Source organism: Daphnia carinata, chromosome 8, assembly GCF_022539665.2.
Source record: "Daphnia carinata strain CSIRO-1 chromosome 8, CSIRO_AGI_Dcar_HiC_V3, whole genome shotgun sequence".
NCBI classification, from domain to species: domain Eukaryota; kingdom Metazoa; phylum Arthropoda; class Branchiopoda; order Diplostraca; family Daphniidae; genus Daphnia; species Daphnia carinata.
The window spans coordinates 3,525,067-3,545,210 of NC_081338.1; the positions used below are offsets into that span (position 1 = coordinate 3,525,067).

General features: G+C 41.9%; 6 protein-coding genes across 8 annotated transcripts; 1 reads left to right on the forward strand and 5 right to left on the reverse strand.

The window, feature by feature from the left end:
• Positions 1–21: 21 nt before the first annotated feature.
• LOC130703775 (glucose dehydrogenase [FAD, quinone]-like) lies at positions 22–5,169 on the reverse strand. The gene is made up of 13 exons (XM_057525232.1): positions 5,072–5,169; positions 4,745–4,987; positions 4,249–4,670; positions 4,040–4,160; positions 3,901–3,969; positions 3,735–3,843; positions 3,558–3,675; positions 3,392–3,494; positions 1,823–2,060; positions 1,420–1,742; positions 974–1,353; positions 197–910; positions 22–131 (listed from the first exon to the last, which is right to left on the reverse strand). The coding sequence occupies exons 1-13, from the start codon at positions 5,154–5,156 to the stop codon at positions 36–38; spliced, it is 3,021 nt and encodes a 1,006-aa protein (XP_057381215.1). The 5' UTR covers positions 5,157–5,169; the 3' UTR covers positions 22–35.
• A 696-nt stretch (positions 5,170–5,865) lies between these two features.
• On the reverse strand, positions 5,866–6,842 carry LOC130703762 (uncharacterized). Its single transcript, XM_057525217.1, has 3 exons — positions 6,803–6,842; positions 6,492–6,716; positions 5,866–6,412 (listed from the first exon to the last, which is right to left on the reverse strand). Exons 1-3 carry the CDS (start codon positions 6,806–6,808, stop codon positions 6,026–6,028), a joined length of 618 nt encoding a protein of 205 aa, XP_057381200.1. The 5' UTR covers positions 6,809–6,842; the 3' UTR covers positions 5,866–6,025.
• A 1,248-nt stretch (positions 6,843–8,090) lies between these two features.
• Positions 8,091–9,849, reverse strand: LOC130703752 (poly(3-hydroxybutyrate) depolymerase-like). Of its 2 annotated transcripts, none has more exons than XM_059496507.1 (8): positions 9,698–9,849; positions 9,443–9,565; positions 9,186–9,380; positions 9,032–9,117; positions 8,850–8,968; positions 8,609–8,791; positions 8,411–8,545; positions 8,091–8,341 (listed from the first exon to the last, which is right to left on the reverse strand). In XM_059496507.1, exons 1-8 carry the CDS (start codon positions 9,810–9,812, stop codon positions 8,251–8,253), a joined length of 1,047 nt encoding a protein of 348 aa, XP_059352490.1. In that variant the 5' UTR covers positions 9,813–9,849; the 3' UTR covers positions 8,091–8,250. The 2 variants fall into 2 exon arrangements, with proteins under 2 accessions (XP_059352490.1, XP_057381188.1); XM_057525205.2 differs by having other exon boundaries at positions 8,609–8,783; positions 8,845–8,968.
• An 840-nt stretch (positions 9,850–10,689) lies between these two features.
• On the reverse strand, positions 10,690–12,249 carry LOC130703754 (poly(3-hydroxybutyrate) depolymerase-like). The gene is made up of 6 exons (XM_057525207.2): positions 12,108–12,249; positions 11,906–12,028; positions 11,549–11,835; positions 11,178–11,476; positions 10,918–11,052; positions 10,690–10,836 (listed from the first exon to the last, which is right to left on the reverse strand). The coding sequence occupies exons 1-6, from the start codon at positions 12,172–12,174 to the stop codon at positions 10,755–10,757; spliced, it is 993 nt and encodes a 330-aa protein (XP_057381190.1). The 5' UTR covers positions 12,175–12,249; the 3' UTR covers positions 10,690–10,754.
• Positions 12,250–14,474: 2,225 nt separating this feature from the next.
• On the forward strand, positions 14,475–18,918 carry LOC130703747 (protein spaetzle 3-like). The gene is made up of 5 exons (XM_057525200.2): positions 14,475–15,049; positions 16,449–16,573; positions 17,616–17,927; positions 18,003–18,128; positions 18,216–18,918. The coding sequence occupies exons 1-5, from the start codon at positions 14,582–14,584 to the stop codon at positions 18,373–18,375; spliced, it is 1,191 nt and encodes a 396-aa protein (XP_057381183.1). The 5' UTR covers positions 14,475–14,581; the 3' UTR covers positions 18,376–18,918.
• A 233-nt stretch (positions 18,919–19,151) lies between these two features.
• Positions 19,152–20,144, reverse strand: LOC130703760 (uncharacterized). 2 transcript variants are annotated; one of them, XM_057525213.1, is made up of 3 exons: positions 19,996–20,144; positions 19,678–19,931; positions 19,152–19,614 (listed from the first exon to the last, which is right to left on the reverse strand). In XM_057525213.1, the coding sequence occupies exons 1-3, from the start codon at positions 20,090–20,092 to the stop codon at positions 19,309–19,311; spliced, it is 657 nt and encodes a 218-aa protein (XP_057381196.1). In that variant the 5' UTR covers positions 20,093–20,144; the 3' UTR covers positions 19,152–19,308. The 2 variants fall into 2 exon arrangements, with proteins under 2 accessions (XP_057381196.1, XP_057381197.1); XM_057525214.1 differs by having other exon boundaries at positions 19,152–19,602; positions 19,996–20,133.

Below are 20,144 nucleotides of genomic sequence, written 5' to 3' on the forward strand. Positions count from 1 at the left end.
GTGAGTTCAATTCGTGTTACACTTCCTACGATCATCTATATCACGTTCGAATTGCGGCGTAATTCCTCGTCCGTCTTGCGTCGCAGCCATACCTCTTTAATCATGTCTGAAGCTTTCTCTCCAATCATAATCTGTGTAAAACAAAACAAGAATTCTTAATGAATTACGACGAATGCAGGTATGATTGCAACATTACCGCTGGCACGTTCGTGTTGCCGGATACGACGTTGGGCATGATGGAGCAGTCAACCACCCGTAGTCCTTTAATTCCCTGAACCTTCAACTGAGGATCGACGACGGCCGTGATGTCACCGACAGGCCCCATTTTGCAAGTACCAGCCGGATGGTAAATGGTTTGTGAATAATGACGGATGAAACAGCCCCAATAAGCATCCGTCCACGGAGTGTAGGCTTCGCATCCGGGGAAAATCTTGTCGTAAAACTTCGTGCCCAACGATTGAAATGCTTCCGTTTTACTCAAAGCTAAAGCGATCTTCGTTCCTTCGATAAGAACATCAAGGTCTTCATTGTCGCTAAAATATTGAGGGTCGATCACTGGAACAGCGTGCGGATCCTTTGAAGCTAGCCGGATGGTTCCTCGTGATTTCGGACGAAGTAAAGTGGGAATCAACTGCCACATGTCTGTGTTTAGAAGGGGTTTGTAATAATCATTCCAAACATTGTCCTTCATGTTTGTATTGTAGCGGAAGAACAGGCCACTTTCAGAAGCTGGCGTGGCTGAAACGAAGTGATATTGGATATCAGGCCAGTCTCCCGCTGGTGCATGTTTGGTGTTGACCCAGGCCACACCCTCGGTCCCACCCAATGATGTTAGAGGACCTGCTCCGTGCACAGTGTAGTTTAACAGAGAGGGAAGGCTGTAATAACGAGCTTCCACTACACCATAAGGCTGGAACGGAAACCAACTTTAATGCAAAGAAGTAATCAGGAAGATGTTGATGGTTAAACTTACCTTGTTCATTTGGAAAACCATTCCTCCTAGGGCGATGTGATCTTGCAGGTTATCACCCACCGACAGGTCTGCCATCAGCGGAATGCCCAGTGTGTTCAGATGATCTTTCGGGCCGATTCCGCTCAACATTAACAATTGAGGACTGTTGACCGTTCCAGCTGAAACGATGATTTCTTTATTGGCTTTGACTTCGTATAGTTGCCCGTCTTTCTCGAATCGAACAGCTGTAGCTTGTTTCGTTGATGAATCGATGATAATCTTATGAACCATAGAGCGCATCGATATGTAAAGATTGGATCGCTTACGAATCGGCCTCAGAAACGCTTTGGCTGTGGAGCATCGCGCTCCTCTCCGATTAGTGGCCTGAGCCACCATGAAACCTTAAACAGCAAATAAAAAGTATAATGTACATTCAATTGTTTATGTTCGATATAATTCGATAGTACCTGTCTGTTTTTCTGCATTGCAATCCAAATTTTCATAGCCCATTTCTACTCCAGCCTGGAGGAAAGCAGTGAGCAAAGGTGTCTTGTACGCCGGCTCCTGCACAGTTAAATAACCACCTGTTCCATGATATTTCTTGTTGGCTGCAATATACGGGTTCCTGTTATCTTCAGATTTGATAAAATAAGGTAAGACGTCTTCATAAGACCATCCCGTATTGCCATCGGCTTCCCATTGGTCGTAGTCTTTTTTGTTTCCTCTAGCATACACCATGTAATTAAGGACAGATGTGCCCCCCAATACCTTTCCACGAGGCCATATGCACCTAAAAGCGTTAATGTTCTTCATTTCGCAAAATCAAATTTAAATCGACGGGGTTAACAAATTTCAGATTTTCAATGGGACCTGTTGTCTTTAAATGCAAGACACGATCCTGTTTGTGGCACTGTTTTGTAACTCCAATCAATATTGGTCCGTTGGAGATGATGAACAACACCTGGAATGTCTGAGATGATTGTTTCGTCTCCCCCTGCTTCCAATAAGAGGACTTTCCATTCGGACATCTCAGTTAGCCGGTTGGCCACAACCGATCCAGACGATCCAGCACCGATGACGATGAAATCATAAGCATTTAGAAATGTCTGTAAGAATAAAGGAACGCAGACATCAGTCAACTGTGTATGGGAATATCAAACATTAGCATCAATGCCTTTAGATATACTGTGCTTAGGCGTGCCGTGCATAAATAAGCAGAGGTTAAAACAGGTTTTTTTCTATAACTCAGATCAACAGTTGTATCCTTTCAAAAGGTCTCAAAACACACGGCAAGGGCTAACGGTAATATTACGAAAATATCTATAGCAGGTCAGAGCAGTCTTTCGAATAAGACAGAAAGTTCAGTTCAATAGCACTAGATAATCGTATTAACCTGATGATCATTTCGAGAGCCAAAGGTACCAAACAAATTTAGCCTTCCACAGTCCCATTACGTCAAGTGTGCGTGTCATAACGAACGAGTTAATTAAACTGCTTTAGAGCTCACAAAAATGGATATAAGGAACCGATAGGACCACACCTTACCGTCGTGTCGCTAACGCGGCCTTCGGGATTGTTGAAGTCGAACGTGCTGTAGAACAAATAATAGAGGGCAAAGGCAGGAAAAGAAGCCCACACGTTCAAATTGCCGACGATTTGAGAAAGCGGCATATCGCTGATTTGGCCTTCCCTCGTTATGTTGCTAGGCTAACGCTTCACGAAGAAGTCGGGCACTTGTGGCACTTGGAACAGACTTTTCGAGACTAAGGCCCCTCAGCTGCTTGCGGGAAGTTCCCTATAGGGTTCAGCTCTTGCTCACGATGAAATCACGGTACTCCAGGCTGGTCTCGAGGGCATCCGTATAACTTCGTAAATATCCGCAGATTTTTTTATGAGAGGAGTGGTCACAGTGGCCACCAGGATTTCGTCGTTGCTTCTGACCCTTTGGGCTCTAGTCTGCAGACAACGCTGAATATTTCAAAGAAAAATGCAAAGGAGCCGAGCCACAGCTAATGTCTTCAGACAATCAGATCACGACAACATAATAAGAGTACGTTGTAAAGTATAGACGCTGTAATGTCATGGTCCAATTTATTTTTATTTGACATGTATAGACGTCCTGACGGAAATTACAAATACATCGGGCGATTAACGATCACGCGGGATAGCAACGGCTTTAAATGGTTTGGGACCCAAAACAATTCCGACGACGGGTTCCAGCGTAGGCAGCCGTTCGCCCGGAACAGGTTTGAATTCGAATTTTTTCACGAGACACGTCATGAATAGAAAGATTGTATTCCGTGCCAACGATTCACCCAAACACATCCGTTTTCCTGTAACAGGAAGAGAAAACAGCCAGACATGCACAGTCTTTTTCACAATCAATCGAATTGAATTTACCTGTACCGAATGGTATAAAAGAATCGTTTTTGATCAGGTTCCCTTCTTGATCTAAATGACGTTCAGGTCGGAAGTGTTCTGGATCTCCCCATATGCTTTTATCTATCATCAACGAGTTGAGACTGACAGCAATAATGCTTCCCTAATTGCAAGAAATTTCCAGTTTGATTGCCATATTTACCTCTGCACCCTAAACTGATCTCACCTGGGGAATGGTGAAACCTTGGAGTTCTGTTTCCCTCACAGCGCAATGAGGGACAGCCAACGGAGCTACGCTAGATACTCTGATGACTTCCATCAGAACAGCTTCTGTGTACGGCAACCTAAGCAATTAGCGTTGAATAATTGTATCGTTTCTCAGAACAGCTCGAAAACATATTACCTCGATCGGTGAGCAAAGGACGGAAGAGCATGTCCGCAAACATAATCTAATTCCTCCCACATTTTCTGCTGGATCTTTGGGTAGTGAATCAGGTAAAGAATGACGAATCCTAACAAGTTGAACAATCAGATTTGTATCTTTTTTTAAAATTTGCGTTATAACAAACCGATGGAACTTGAAGAGGTGTCTGATCCTGCGCCGAACAGGTCTTGGATTATAGCAATGAGCTGCTTTTCTGTTAAGAAATAAGACAGTTAATAAGAATATATCAAACAAATTAATGAGAATGCATTGAAGAGGTTTACTGCTGAAGCTGGTGGATGTATTCTTTTCCAATTGGGCCTTTATTTCGTCGAGGTAGACATCGATGAAATCGCGAGCAGGATCTCCTTTGGATCTTGTGGAAAGATGTTGTTGTATCGTTTCCTGTTTTTTTATTTATTGGCAACGTAAATTATTCCAGGTAAATTTACGCTGTGTGTGTGTCCTGTAAATGTAAATCAAAAATATCTACCTTGATGAATTTTTGCAGAGGAATGAATAATTGCGTATTGGTACCAAGTAGCCTCGGTATAGAAGGGAATGAACGAACGAGGAAAACAGGAACGGGAATGTTGGCTGTCAGGGCGTTTCCGCCCCGTAGAAATTGTTCCACATTGGCCAACAGTTTTTTAAACTTTTCATCGTCACGACGGAATCTTTGGCCTCCAAGGATCGCCCATAGAATGTTAATGACGGACACTGCAAACATGCTTTTGAAGTCTACAATATTGTCGGGATTAGATCCCGCCGCTGCGGCGATGTCCACTATCAAATCGTTAATTTCGTCCATCATCTGATTCTCTATGGATGTCTTTCCAAAGCCCAAATCACGCAAATGACGGAGAACGAATCTCCTCTGCTCTTGCCAGAAATCGCCTTCAACAAACATTAAACCTGCATTTCACAATTTAAAAACGATGCTTCAGTATTTTCAATAACCAATTATGCAAATTGTTTCCTATAATTACCTAGCTTCTTTCCAAACGTTCTGCTCAATAGAATTGCACCGCTAGGTCTACCATCAAGATCCTTATTTTGCAGCGCTTCCTTCACAGCTTGCGGTCCAACGACACAAATAAATGGTTGGGTTGGCCCCCAGTAGAAACCGGTCACTGCGCCATATTTTTTCGACAGATTTAGAATCAGTTTAAAGAGGGGCTCCTTTTTTCCCATCAGGGGAGCATACCCCAAAATAGGCACTCCTCTAGGACCTTTATTAGCGAACCATTTCAAGAAAAAAAAAAGATTTGTGCAAAAACGCGAAACATTGAAAATTGTAATCAAACGTCACTCACCTGGTGGGAAATTCCGAGGCCTCATCCAAAGTTTGTACAGCACGTAGATCACCAGTGCACAAAAGACGATTAGTAAAACAGCCATCGAAGGATTTATTTTTAACCTGAAGCGCTCAGAAAAAAGCTCATCTGCTTCCTAACGAAGCGTCTTCTTGACTGTGACTTTCACAATTTTTGATTCAACAGCGAACCCACAACAATCCCCGAGGATCTGTGCGTAGTCGTTTCCATTGCGTACAATCCCTCCACTGCTGTTATAGGTAACATAACGTTTGACGAGGCACACAGTTATGTCTTTTAGCCGCTTTTAGTATTAGACCACTAATTATGCATACGCTGTCGGCATAGTATCGCAAGAACTGGACATAAATCAACCGATTGAATGGTTGATTATAGTTTGATTGCTATACGTCAGAACGAATGCGAAAGTACACCGAATGACACAAGTTAAAGAGGCCGCTTTTTCAAGGCCTTCGTTGACTCGGTGAACGTTTAAATCTTAGCTATACATTCGCGTTCTAAAGTTAAAGCCGTAATTGCCTTTCCCGTCCTTGTTAGGGCCTATTTCGTAACTAGCCAAGATCCCGATTATTTCGTTTTCAACCCCATTAGGGCCCCTCTATGTTTCCATTTCGGTCCGTCACGAGTTTTCCACGGTTCTGTAACTACAGCAACCGTAAGGGCCCCAAGTGAAAGGGATTGTTCGTTTATTATAATTCTCATCGATTTGTTTTACCAGTTGAATTGCCTCCAATTGAATTTGGGGAACAAAATTAAACATTACGAAGAACATGTTGTTTTGCTTGGTGATTATATTGATCTCAAGGTGATTTCATTTGTTAAATTCACAGTCTTTAATAAATAATAATTCTTTTTTTTTTCTGTTTTTAAATAATACTTCAAGGAATTGGCGGTAGGAAAGAGTTTGATAAACCGGGAGGGCAGTGCCTGAGTTTAGTAAACGGCGACTGGAACATTGTAGACGGGTGCGGTGTACACCGGAGCACTGGTAGCTGGGGCTTCGTAGACTGGAGCAGAGTAAACTGGAGCTGCTGGGGCCTCGTAGACTGGAGCAGAGTAAACTGGAGCTGCTGGGGCTTCGTAGACTGGAGCGGAGTAAACTGGAGCTGCTGGGGCCTCATAGACAGGAGCGGAGTAAACTGGAGCTACGTACGCAGGTGCAACGTAGGATGCAGTTGTGTATTCAGGTTCCTTGTAAGAAGGAGCAGCGTACGTCTCGGTTGTGTAACTAGGCTTAGAGTATTCCGTTTCTTTCTTGGATTCAACGTCAGCCTCTTCGTTCTCTTCATCGTTTTCCTCTTCATCACTGGACTCGGCAGTCTGTGGAACATTAAGTAATAAGATATAGTATACACATATACATACGTTTTTGGAAATTAATTTGTCGTTTGACACTCACGTATTTCTCGGTTGTGGTGTAAGCAGGTGCGGAGTAAGTCGTTGTGGAGTATTCCGGTTCAGAGTACGAAGGTGCGGAGTATTCCGATGAAGAGTAAGTTGGTGCGGAGTAAGTGGATGTGGAGTACACCTGTTCAACATAAGCGGAGGAGGCAGGAGCCGAATAAGTTGGAACGTTATTGTAGTTTGCGGCAGCAACGACGACGACAGCGGCGAGGATAAGGAACTTGATGTACACGTAGGAAATTTCGATAAGTACATGAACATTAATGCATTGAAACAATGTGAATTTTCAAAGCTGCGATTGTTTACCTTCATGTTGGGAATTGTAGAGAGCTGATTGAAGCAGTTGTTGAACTGTGCATTCAAAAGCCAGTCAGACTCCGTATTTATACACAAATTCTTGATGGAAGACAATTATGAAAGAGGGCGGTGCGTGCTATGACAGATCGATTAAGCGAAAGTATGCTTCGCAAAAATAGGTTACCAGAATGAATAACTCATATGATACGTGGATGCAGATTATTGCACTCCATTACAGATTGGCAACAGATGGCCATGAAAAATTTCAAATTATTGACATTAGCCAACTTGGTGTAGGGCGTCAGCGAATGATCTTGTTACGTCAATGCAATGACCGTTGTGTTTTTAAAAAGTATCACTTGCATTAACCTTTTTGGCTCGGGCTTACGTCGCACTTTCACTGTGTGATGCATAGAGTTTTAGTCAGTTTCAATCTGTCTCGAGCTGAAGAGCGTAAACGTAACACCTTTTAATGAAAGTAATGAAACCCTAGATGTCTCAAATTTCTGCTCTACGACAATAAAGGGACAAAATACCGTATGATTAGAAAAAGGACTGGTTGATATATTGATGTGATTTACTCATGCCAACGAAAGAATAGGTCTTTAACCAACAAATGTTTTGCACCTGACGGAGGCCAACTGGGGGCTCAACATGTACCCACTATGCGTGTAGCAATCGGGAAAAACCCAGCAATCCCATAGCTCATGAAACGCACAATTGGGTCATGAGTGTATGTATCACCTTTCTACGAGCTGTTAACTATGTCTGTTTGCCCCGTCTTAAAGATTAATTTCATTCAGTGAATAAAGGAGGTGCAGATGATTTAAAAAATAATGTTAGAACCATGGTCTCCTCACGCTATCCTAGCTCCATAGGAGCTCAACAGAATCATGGAATATGGCTCCATCTTCATCACAATTAAGGTGAAGACTAGTTTACTGCAATCTGGCTAGGACTAGGTTACATGTAGTAGTAACTCCCGTGCCACTGTGGCCCCAACAGCCCGAGGAGGTGTTGGGACAACCGCAGATGTATTAAGGAGATTTGAACTCGAAACACTTTGGTTGCAAAGCCGATTCTAACTCAACATAGCTATACGAGTTGTATGTTAACTCTTGGCTTATTCGCCACATAGGAGCACGTCAATTTTTATTCACGATGAAGTATGAATTAGCATTAAAATGCCGGTCCAGAAATAAGCGTGAAACTCTTTGCAGTTCGTTCGTTCGTGAATCACCAGGTGGTACGAGCGTACCGAAGCGAATGTATCTGAACGAAAAAGGAAAGCTTGGACTGTTGCGATAAGAATTTTCATTCAAGATAAAATTGAGACTGCTCGTTTCTATACACACGAAATACAGTTTTATGGTACACACGTTATATACGCTTATTTTGGGCCGTCCAAGTGTGACATCATTCTTGACGATTTCGCGTTATCACGCAAAACGTTTATCTCAAATGAAAAATCCTGTCATTTTGTCAACCATCCGTTTGACGGCCAGAATCTGGTTTCCATTACGAGTATCGTAAAGGTAGTTGTTGTATCTGAAATAAACACGAATAAAAGATTGTAAGGATAAACAAAAGACAGATGTACGTGATGCAATAACTCACCCCCACCAATCCCAACATCCTTGCGGATTGGACAGCGGCGTCTTGATGGCTTGCGGGAATAGAACAATAATATCATTTAATTCGGCCACTTCCAGGTATCCACCGTGAAGAGCATAGACGTTGCCTATTTCTTCCCTAAACATAATAAACGATCAATTTCAATTTCTTTCCTCATGTGTGTTCATTAGGTTCTTATACCTGCCCTGCTGACATCCGTGGAAAGCAACGTGCAATTTACATTGGGCGCCGTTTGCGCAGCGCGTCGGCACGTAAACGTAACCGATCGTATCCATACTGGACGCTGATGGCGCTGAGATTTCAAAAAACTCCGATTGATCAAACTCGATCAAATTGGACAAAATAGCCTCGTTTCCTGAATAAGTATTCATTTAATCATGAGTCTTCTTTATTAGCGTCTGTCTCTGTAAATTTACCTGAGGGTCTGGTTAGTCCACCGTAAAGGTAGTTGCTCATTTCGTATGCGCCGTTATAGCCACAGTTGTTGATGTAACTGGCACTGTTGAGCTGATCGCAAGCCCCGCCATAGTTATCCGTTGGCTATAAGACAATGTGTTAGGCTACTGAATGTCGAACGAATTAATTCAACTGACGTGCATTTACCATGCAATGCTGGGCAGCGATGTCCGTCTTCTTGTAAACCTGCGAGTTGTATCGATTGTAGAAAGTTTCCACATTATTCGCGGAGCCTTGAATTCAACCAATCGTATTAGGATGTTTATTTTACATGTAAGAGCAACAACAGAATAAAACTTACCTGGATTTACGACGGAATCTTCTGTACCGTGGAATATGAAAACACGATCGTTGACCAATCCATTAACAGAGTCGATGTTGGCGTATAAATCGTAGGTGGACACGCGGGCGTACAGATTGGCCATGACAACCAGGTTCGGGTAGAGCATGCAGTTGAGCGATTCAGCCACCAAACCGAGAGCACATCCGTAAGGTACTTTTGTATGCAAATGAACACGTAAATTTCACATTCGAAATGAAATGATTAATTAGCTTTACCTCCCGCGAAAATGCCGACACCGTTGATACTCGACGAGTGGACCACATGAAATTGGGTGGCCATGACAGCTCCCGAACTGATTCCCGATGTCGTGATCGATCCCGATTGAATATTATAAGTACCTAAAAATCAATATTTCATTACCCAAATAAATTTACAAAAGCATTTCTTTTGCGAGGAAGAAAAACTCGTATGTTTCTTTCTTCTCTTTTCCCATTTTCAGATACAAATAGAAAATTGAATTCAAATGATACCTAAGGGGCTGGCAGTCAAGGACGGCGGAGCAGCCAAAATAGCTGGGAGCAGGGCCATCACAAGACTCATCAGTCTTGCAGCAGCCGTCAAAGACAAAACGTGGCGTCGCGACATTTTTTTCCCCCTCGTGAGTGTGTGTGTGAGTCTCTTTTGTGCACGGAGGGGGTAGTGTACCTTAGTGTTGCGCCAAGCCCTCTTCAATCAACGTCCGCTCAAAAAGACTTTTATTTTTCTTTTTATTTTCTATACAAGACTTGAATTACATATGCCTGTCTTATTTATATGCAGATCGTTCTTGAACATTCCAACGCATTTTATTCGTTTATCTCTCTCACCTCTCCGGTATAATCAGATGTGCTAGTGAAAATGATAAGTCATCCAACAAATACACAAACATTGGATGCATATAAAAAAAAAAAAAAGGCGGGGTTGTTGTTTTCCTTTTTCTTCGGTCAAAACGTAAATATAATAGCTCGCGTTCGCGGTCAACGGGTGTGGTACAAAATCCCGCTTCTCAGTTGAACAAACGTACTGTGACGCACAACGAAAATACCCGAGCCCGATTGTGCCCTTGTTTTTTTTTTTTTTTTTTTTTTGTATTCATCGTGCAAAAGGGTCCGGCTATATTTGACAATCTAATCCAGCTTCTTATCAACAAGCTTTACTGATAGCCCTTTTGGATAGTTTGGCGAAGGGCTGGTAGGAGGCTGCACGGTAACGCCCCTTTGGTGCTCTCGTTTTTTTTATTTATTAAACAAGATATGTATAAAGGAAAACATTCTTTTCCCCTTTGATGTAGTTTACCCTTGGGTTTTCTTTGCTATCATTTCACATTTGTGTCATGACGTCTACTCACGATCGCTTGCACGATTGTCGTTTCAACAGCAGCCGAATATTGTCGTTCAAACGTGCACGAGAAATGGGTGTGGCTGTATGGTTTTATAGATTGCGCTTGGATCTTCTTCTCTATTTTAATTGTATATAATGAAAGTAGAGAACGATGCGATGTTTATTATTATGTCATTGGTTAAACAAGATTTAAACGAAATTTGCTTTTTAGAGGCCCAGCCTTTTGCACATTTGATAGATGGCGTCCATTTGGACTCCCGATTTGAGGTCGTAGTCGTTACCAGCATATCTGTTTGCAAAGTTATTATGAAAAATGATTGTTACCCGCAAGCTTCTAGATGTTGAACAAGCAAAAGAGATATCCACTTACCCCCACCAATCGAAACATGCATTGGGATTGCTCAATGGCGTCTTCACGACTTGCGGGAACAAAAGGATAATTCCATTGCTTTCGGCTACTTCCAAATAGCCAGCGTTCTTCACGAACACATCTCCGATATCTTGGCTGTTTTCAAACAACAACGATAAGGAAAAAAAAAATATTCAACGGAAATCCTTGAATATGCGTGGAAGAAACCAACCATACCCCCACGCTTCGTTCACTTATCGATTTAAATTTAAAAGTATAACCTGCTTTGTAAGCATCCGTGGAGGACGACATGGAGTTTACAATAGCGCGTCGGGTCTTTGCATTCGGTTGGAATGTAAATGTAACCAACGGAATCCATGGAATAGCTTTCCGGCCTTCCGCCGAAGAATTCCGCTTGATCGAATTGGAACAAGTTGGATTCTGGAATGGCAGTCGAGCCGGGCAACAGCGATCCGCCGTAGAGATGAGTCAACGCTAAGAAGGCTCCTTGATAATCGCAGTCGTTGATGTAATTGGCTGTGTTCTGCCTGTTGCATTCTCCGCCGAAATTATCGGTCGGCTTTTAGCGCATCATTTTTTCAACACAAAATTTAATTTTAATTTTCTTTTTCTTCTGCATGTTAATAAATACCTGGCAATGCTCAGCGGCAATGGTGAACTCCGTTGCAATGTCCGAGGCAGAAAGATAGTTTTGATAATATTCAACGATCTGATCGCCGTTCCGATTGTTCACGGTGGAATCTCTGGTACCGTGAAAGACGTAGACACGATCGCCGGACATGTTTGAAGTCGGGTCGATCGTGCCGTCTTGAGCGTACCCATCTGTACGACTGATCAGCGTCGGCACAGACGTCAAAAACGGAGAGCTCATGCAATTGAGAGCTCCGGCCAACGAACCCTTGGCACATCCGTACGGGACTTGATTTGTGCAATTAGATACAATTATTTTGTTAATTCATTTTCATACAGCCATTGAGGTCTAACTTACTTCCAGCGAAAATACCGACGCCATTAACATCCGCCGAATAGGCGACGTGAAACTGACTGGCCATCGCTCCTCCGGCCGAAATACCCGACACGGTTAGCGATCCAGGTTCGATGGCGTAAGGTTCTAATGAAACCCATCCAATAGAAAAATAAATAAAATTTGGTTATTAAAAAAGAGATATTTAATGTTGAAGTTTTCTTACGCAACGTGATGATTTGACCCAGGCTTAGCTGGGCCAGAACAACAACAATCATCGCCGACTTCAGCATATTTTTTTGTAGTTGAACAGATGCGACTCGGATGACTAGGTGTGAAGCAACAACTGCCAACGAACAGCGTGACACTGCTAAATATAATGGAAAGTAATAAAAAAAAAGATTAGTAGCGATTATTATCTAGCGCCAAAATGGTTTGATCGATGTTGGGTGATTAGATAACTACGTGTTTGTCGTGTCAAATGGCTACTGACCTTCGTATCGTCCACTAACTGCAAAATGCGCAGTTTTTCACGACACACGCGGATACTACCTTTTCCCCCTTCTGGAACAATTCGAACATTTCCGCATTTTATTTTTTCTTGATGTGTGTGTGTATTCCGAAAATAGGCATGATACGATAGCTTCCATAGGCGCAGTGATTTTAGCCTTGAACTGCTAGCTTCGTGATGAGATCGTTTGCGTGTAGACGTGCACTGGGGATGAAATGAGACGATTTACATACCAAATTCTGCCTATTGCGCACATCAAAAACAAAAACGGACGCGATCGCCGCGTTTTTATAGCTCAGTCGTTAATGCAATGAGGAAGGGAAAAATGAAAATGATTGCACACGACAGCACAAACAACCAGGGAGAGTCAAGGCATTTTCCTCCCTGTGTTACCTGTTGGTATTTCAACAATCGGGTGTGGTCAGGAACCAAACTGTGCAGGCTGATAGTGCCAAAAAAAAAAGCCGCTTTTCTATAACCTTGACATCATCCAAGTTCTTATTTTTTTAATTACTATTGTTTGAAATTGCTATGGAGGAGCTTCTTGTGGAAATTATAATTTAGAGCTTTTGAATATTTTCCATCTTTAAAAAGAAAACAAAACAATTATAGCAATCCAGTTCAATGACAAGCAACTAGCCGGACAAAAAAAAAAAAAACTTTATGCTATCGTTTGTTGGGATCGAACACCTGTTGAGAGACACTTGTTTCGGAGTGTTCGGCGCGGAAATGTGCGCGCTGTGTGCGCGATCACGAACGCCCTGATTCAAATGGGTCAATGTTAATATCGCGATTGTTCCGCACCACACGAAGAGACTTGTAGAATCATTTTTCTATAAGGATGTTTGTTTCACGCTTTATTCCAACACATGGGATTGGGTGTGGTCCATTGGCTAGAGACCTGGAACGCAGAACAACAACAACAAAAATTTGTTTAACTGTCTGGGTTTCGAAAAATTGAGGCAACGCCATCGTCCCGAACGCGTTTCTCTGATCCACCGCAAAACAGACATTGCCCCAGCGCTGTATAGCGACACTTGTGCGCCCGCAGCGTGATGCTGCATCGCCCATTTCGTGACTGCCAAACAGCCAACTAACCTTCGGTTGACACCGGTCCCAAGTTAGCCATGAACGGATCGAGAACTCTAATTGATTACGCTGACGCTTTATACGGGCGCTTTGAAAAATAGACTTCTTTTTTTCAAATGCAAAAAAAGGAGAGCCAAAATTTATAGAGAAAAAAAAAGGCACAGTTATCGCTAGAACATCAAGATTTCATTTATAATGGCATTCCAATTTGAAAACGGATGTTAGCAAAGTATAAAAATTCCCCTGGAAACCGGTAGCTTGCTGATTATTACAATCATATCAAGGACATAAAAATATGAATATTCTTTTGCCAAAAAATAAAAAATAAAAAAATCCCTTTTCCCTAATATGATATTTTGAATAGTCTCGTTGCGCAACAGATAGACTCTCTGAACCTCATTTCAATTTTAAAAAGGCACTTTTTTCTATTTTTTTTAAAGAAACAACAACTAAAAAAATCAATTAATTCGATCTGATGTGGCTTTATTGTTGACACTGACCGAGACAGCGTTTAATCACGCTCTAAAAAAGGTATTAAGCCAATGCGCTTACAGACGACCGAAATCGGGCAAGCAAAGGGAGGGGGGGGGGAAGGCAATAGTGCTGCCCGATCGATAATGGAATCGCTGCTCCTGCATGGCTAATGAGCCCATTGACATAATCACATTTAATAGGATGCGCATATCATTTGTACGCGTTCAAAAAGAAGAAAAAAAAAATCCCGAACTAAATTGAAATTTAATAGATGCATTGTTTTGATTTTTTTGGAAGATCCCCCCTCGTATCGTGCGGCTTAGACACGATTGCTGTAGGTTGTGCTGGATTGTGCAGCAACTAGGTGGGAGGAGTCCCACGCTCGCAATCGTTCCGGGATGAAAGAATGAACAAAACAAAATAAAATGTTATTTTTGCGGTGGTAGAGAGTGGAGTGTGTGTGTGTGTGTGTGTGTGTGTGTAGTAGTAGCCAAACAAGGTCCTCGTCGCTCACGCTCACACTCTACGCACGCTCCAGAAGTAATGTATAGAAGAAAGGCGTTCAGTCAAAAGCTCAATCAGTCGAGTATCCCTCATCGAGCGACCCGGATCTCGTTGCGAGAGTCATGTCGCTCTTGTTCAACGATCCGCTGGCTTTCCTTCCAGCCAGCGAATCGCCAGGTGGTGCCAATAGCAACGGATTACGGATGCTTTTTCACAATTGGAATCAGACACAAAGCGCGGGCGGCACGTTCAACCATCAGCCTCAAGAGAATGTTATCCAGCAGCAGCGGCAGCTGGATCAACTGGGAGAAATCAAGGCGCGGATGGAACAAATGCAGCAGACAGGACCGGTGGTGGCCAGTGCTGACAGATCGATTCATGCGAGGCGGATCAAACAGCCACAGGATTCCAGTCAGTTGCTGGAACCGATTCCGGTGATGGATCTAGACCACCCGCTCAACAGTTGGATGCTGCCCAACAGGAATAGCCAACATCTCGGCCCGTTGGCCACCAACAACAACAGCGATTGGCCAATCTTGCCCAAATTCACCGTGTCGGCTCTCAGCAACGGCACCCTCGTTCAAATACCTGTAAGTCCGCCATCTAGTGCCATTCTTCATATCGTTAAAGAAATTCTTCTTCAACAGGTTAGGCTTTTAATAATATACTAAACAAATAGTTCACATTCATGTCGAATAGTTTAAATACTGGGTCAAGAAAAAAAAATGAAAGGTGAAGAAACATAGTTAAGAATCTCTCTCTTTCACTCGGAAGGGCGGCGCATATCACGAGCGTCGTTTACACGTCGGAATTGTTTGGCTGAAGAGCTCCTGGAGCTATACACAAAAGCTTGTACGCTTTTTTTGCTACTACATACTGTATAGTACCTGGCCAGCCGTTCTACCATCACTGCCTTCTTCAACTCTTCAAGGGCGACAGCTCTGCAGTTACAGTCGGCATCTTGTGAGAGACAGACATCTGTGCCGTCGTGGCCTCTTCAAGGCTACTATCGTTACCAGATAAATAGACGCTCCCGTGAGTGTGTACCTGCCGTGTTTTGTTTTGCTTTTTTTTTTTTTGTTTAAAGACGGGAAAAAAGGAGGCTGTTTGTTGTGTGTGTGCGCGTGCGAAGCGATAGTCAGAAAAGAGAGAGAGAGAGAGAGGATTCGGTTTTTCCCAGTTTGTGCGTGTATTTCCGTGATCGATTCCGTCACCTGTTTTGAATTTCAAAAAGTGCGCGCGATCTTTCTTTTTTTTTGTTTTTGTTTTGTTTTTTTTTTTTCTCCTTTTTTTCCCCCAAATCCATTGTAAATATAGCCATGATTCGGCAACACTACGTCATCTCTCGTCTCCTGGTATCTATAGATAATGTCATTCTCATTTTATAAATTTGCCCCTTTATTTTTTTTAATAGTTTGATTGTGTTATCTCCTACCTTTTTTTCTTTTCATTTAATTTTATAAAGGCGCCTTCCTCTTCTTATTTTTTTTTACCACTTAAAAGAGTTCGTCTACACTGAGTAGCTGGAGGGGTCCTGCCCCTTCTCTTTTTCTTCTTCCCTTTTTTTTTTATAGATGTTTCAAAAGAAATAAAGAACTTTATCAGTTTTCTTTATAATATAATGGTCGGCATCTTTTCTTTATTTTAATTTTTTCTTTTGCTTGACTAAAACGTTTCCGAAAATCAATAGAATAATAGAACAGACACTCTCGGGGCTCTCAGCATCTTGGATTCCCCATTTTTATCTAACCTTAAATTCTTTATTTTCCTATGTTTTTATCTCTTTCGTATACTTCAAGGGCAGACTTCCTCATTTTTCATCCGCTTCTCTTGTCTCTCTCTCTCTTTTTCTTCTTCACCTTCTTGTCTGCTGATTTTCTTGCATTTACATGTTGAAATGTTCACGTCTTTTAAGACGGGCTTCGTATTGTGCTTTTTTTTTTCTGGTCGCTTGATTTCGTTCTTAACAGTTCCTATTCAATTTGGCAGATTCTATGGACGGCCATGTCGATGGCCATGGGCCTGGAAATACGTGGCGACATCATCCGCGGATTGCCCTGCATCAAGCGGCTCAACCAACTCTTTTGCCCAACAGCAGGCAATCGTTATCCAGGGTAATAAATGAACTCATTTCTATATAGTTGTAATCTTTGTTATAGTTCGCTAGATAATTTACGGTTTGCTGCTTTTAGAGGGGGAAAAAAAATCAGTCCTTTTAAAGACGGGAAATAAAACGAAAAAAATCGTTTGGCTATCCGCGAAAACGAGCGTTTGTAGTGGCCTTTTAGTTGAATAATAGGCAACATGTGTGTCAAGGACCGAAAGAGTCTGAGGAGCTAACGCGCTATATTGATTATTTTTGAATGATGATTTTTACAGTATTTGTTTAGATAGCGTACCTGTTTTAGTGTGTGTACATTAATTTCTTTTTCTTCGTCGCCAATGTTATGCAAAATAGCTATACATGTCGGATTGCCTTACACGTATTCACGAGAAAAGAAACTTTCACCCGCCCTGCGGACATCGCTCAGCTGTTGTTTCATTGCATAGCTTTTCTAATTCTTTATGTTTTATAATACCCACCTCTCTTTTTTTTAAATATTTTATTTTTGAAATTCTTCGTTTTTATTATTCGCCACTCCGTTTTCTTCTCGCTTCTTCATTTTTTCTTGTTCGTTTATAGCGAATTCAATTAATTCGGGAAACGCGGTACTCCTTGTGTTTTTTTTTCCTCCCGTAGACGGAGGAAAAGCAAGAAATACGTCAAGTCGTGATTGCTTTGTAATCATTGTTTCAGTTCCCAAGGTCTTTCCAATTTTGCTCTGCCTCCACTCAGATAGTGAATGTCTTCCCCTATTTTCTTTTTGGCTATTTGATACAATAAAACGTCAATTAAGTCTAGAATGTAAGAAACACAACAACAACAGCTGTGAACCGATAGAAGCTTTTGTTTAGGAGATAAACGTCCCTTAATAGGATGGCCGGTTCACCAAGTACGCAACAACATTGCATTCGTGAGGTTCACGTCCTCTCAGAGTTCATTTTTCATGCCAATCTCTGTCATCGTCTCCTTTTAATTCATAGTCACAACAAGGGAGGCCATTGTTTTGTTTTTTTTCATGGCTGCAATTGACGACCATTTTGAATACGTTTTAGGGATCCAATCGAAAAATTTATCGACGAAAACAAAGCGCTCATAAGGCGAATGTACGGCGAATTTCAAACACCGGCGCCGACGAGTACCAACGGCGGAGCGGCTGCAAGTAATCGACGCTCCGTTAGACATTCGACGTCACCAGACAAAGGATCAGCCAATAGCGATTGGCACTTTCGAGATTCCGAGCTCTTCGCCGAAGACTTGGAAGCCGATGGAAGCAGCATCTTTGGCGGAGGGTTCCTAGCTGACGGACAAAATAGGACCCGGCGCCAGACGAATAATCGGAACACCAATAAAGAAAAAGATAACAAGTATGCAATTTTTACAAATTCGAATTCAGGCCAAGGCTAATCTTTTCATTTTTGTTTTCCTTTAAATACACGTAGATCGGATGCTTGCGAGTCGACGGTAGAAGTGGTAACTCCTTATTGGGCCGCTAATAGTTCGGGCAAAATACGGGCCATTGTTAATACTCAGCATTTTGAACAGGCCGTCCACCAAGAAGTTTGCTCGTAAGTTCTTTTTTCCCCTTACGTTATATAAAGTAATGATAAAATCCTAATGAATATTTTGGATGATCTTGATGGTAAAAATTAAAGAAAACCTCGAACTGGTCGTTGTAATGGCGACTGCAGTTGCGAACAAAAATATAAATGGCACAGGCTTTTGGCTTATGATCCGGATAATGACTGTAAAGGAATTTTCATGGACTGGTTCCTCTTTCCCTCGTGTTGTGTCTGCCGATGCGCACCGCTATAGAAAAAGGCAAACAACAATGTCTCGCCTCGCTAATTTACAAATCATTGTTTTTGAATGAGATATTGAGAATGACTGGATCTTATCATGGTATCAAGGTTGTGACGTTCATTGTCACAGCCCAAAACACACTGTAGACCTCGTTCTTTTGTTTAAATTTTTGGCTTTTTCCCTCCAACGTATCTACGACCATCATGCGATCGAATTAAAACAATTGCAAAGCGCCTGACTGCAGGTGATTGTGTACCTCCGCACCCATGTTTGTTGCTGCTATACATCGACATTTTGCCACTGCGTTCACTCTTTAGAATGTATGATATTTCTCTTGTTTTTTTTTTTTGTGTTTCAAATGTGTCTGGTGTTGGGGTTGGCATTTTATTTTATTTTTGGGTTTTCTATTTTGAATTTTATGTGACGCACGTTTAATGTTGACATTGTTTTTTGTGTTTTAGAATGAAAAATACCTGTTCAAATATTTTGTTGCTCTAGTATAGCGTATTAATGTAATATTTAGAACGTATGAAAGCAGTACACTATACACTAGAACGGATTGTTTTACATTGGCATCTCAAGGACGAACGTGTAAAAAGCTGTGTCATTTGTGAAAGAAGTTTGCAATGCTGTAAATATCTCTGGACATTGACGCGACGTCTCGTAATTCGTGACCATATTCGATTCAGAATTTATTTTAAGAGTGGGGCGCCCATTAAAAGTCAGACCATGTTCGACGACCATCAAATTTGCTCTGGACAATTGCCAACGAAAAACTGAAGCCGATATCACAAGTACCATAAAATGTATTACGATAAAAAATCTCAATGTGAACGTAATATAGATAAAAGCTCTGTGTGGAATGAAGCTACTGTACACATATCTTCAAGTAAAACATGGCAGCATTGGTTATACTGAACAGAAATCAGCAAAGTGAGAAGAAAATCAAGGTCCGCTTTGGATATAGTCGTTGACCGAGTAAGCCCGAGGTCTTAAAGGTCTTAAGTAAGCAACTGATGGTGAGCCCAAGGGCTCTTCTTCAATCTTCGACATTTTCTGGTTACTTGCTTGATTCATTCTATCAATAAAAACCTGGTTGGTTCTCAGCACCCTCAAATTTTCTAGCCGATTTCGGACGATTCGCAGCCGTTCCTCTAGTTCCATTTCCTCTGACTCAAGCAAAGTTATTCTTTCAGCTAATGGGGTGACAGATTGACATCTCCTTACAGGAATCCGCGACTGTTGCGTTGGCTACAAAGTACAGCGTGAGATAGTGGATTTCAATAAAAGAAACAATACAACTAAACTGTCCACCTTTTTAGTAGAATATGAATATGGTGATGGTCTGAAGATAAGTTTTTTGTTGTTGCTGACAGGTTTCACTGCTTTTGGTGTCCTGGTTGATTTAGAAGGTTTGTTATCTTGCTTGCCAAAATTTGGGCTGCTAGATGGTTTGTTATCCTGGTTTTGCTCCCACTTCTTTGGACAGACAGACCTTACCAAGTTACAGCTGTGTTGCTTCCCTTGGTTGCTTTTAGGGCTACAGCGATGCTGCATAAAAGCCATACCTAGGTAACAAATCTCATTATTGGTAAGTGGCCCACAGACATAGACTATAGAATTTATTAGTACCTTTTCTGATTAAACTAAGAGCCCTTGGGATCTGAGATGGTTGACTCTTTCCTGTTTCTACACAGGGTTGGTTTTTTGCTGATGTTTTCGATTCCATATTTTACAGAAAATGAAATGAAGCAGGTGATGCTAAACTAACTATGGCATGA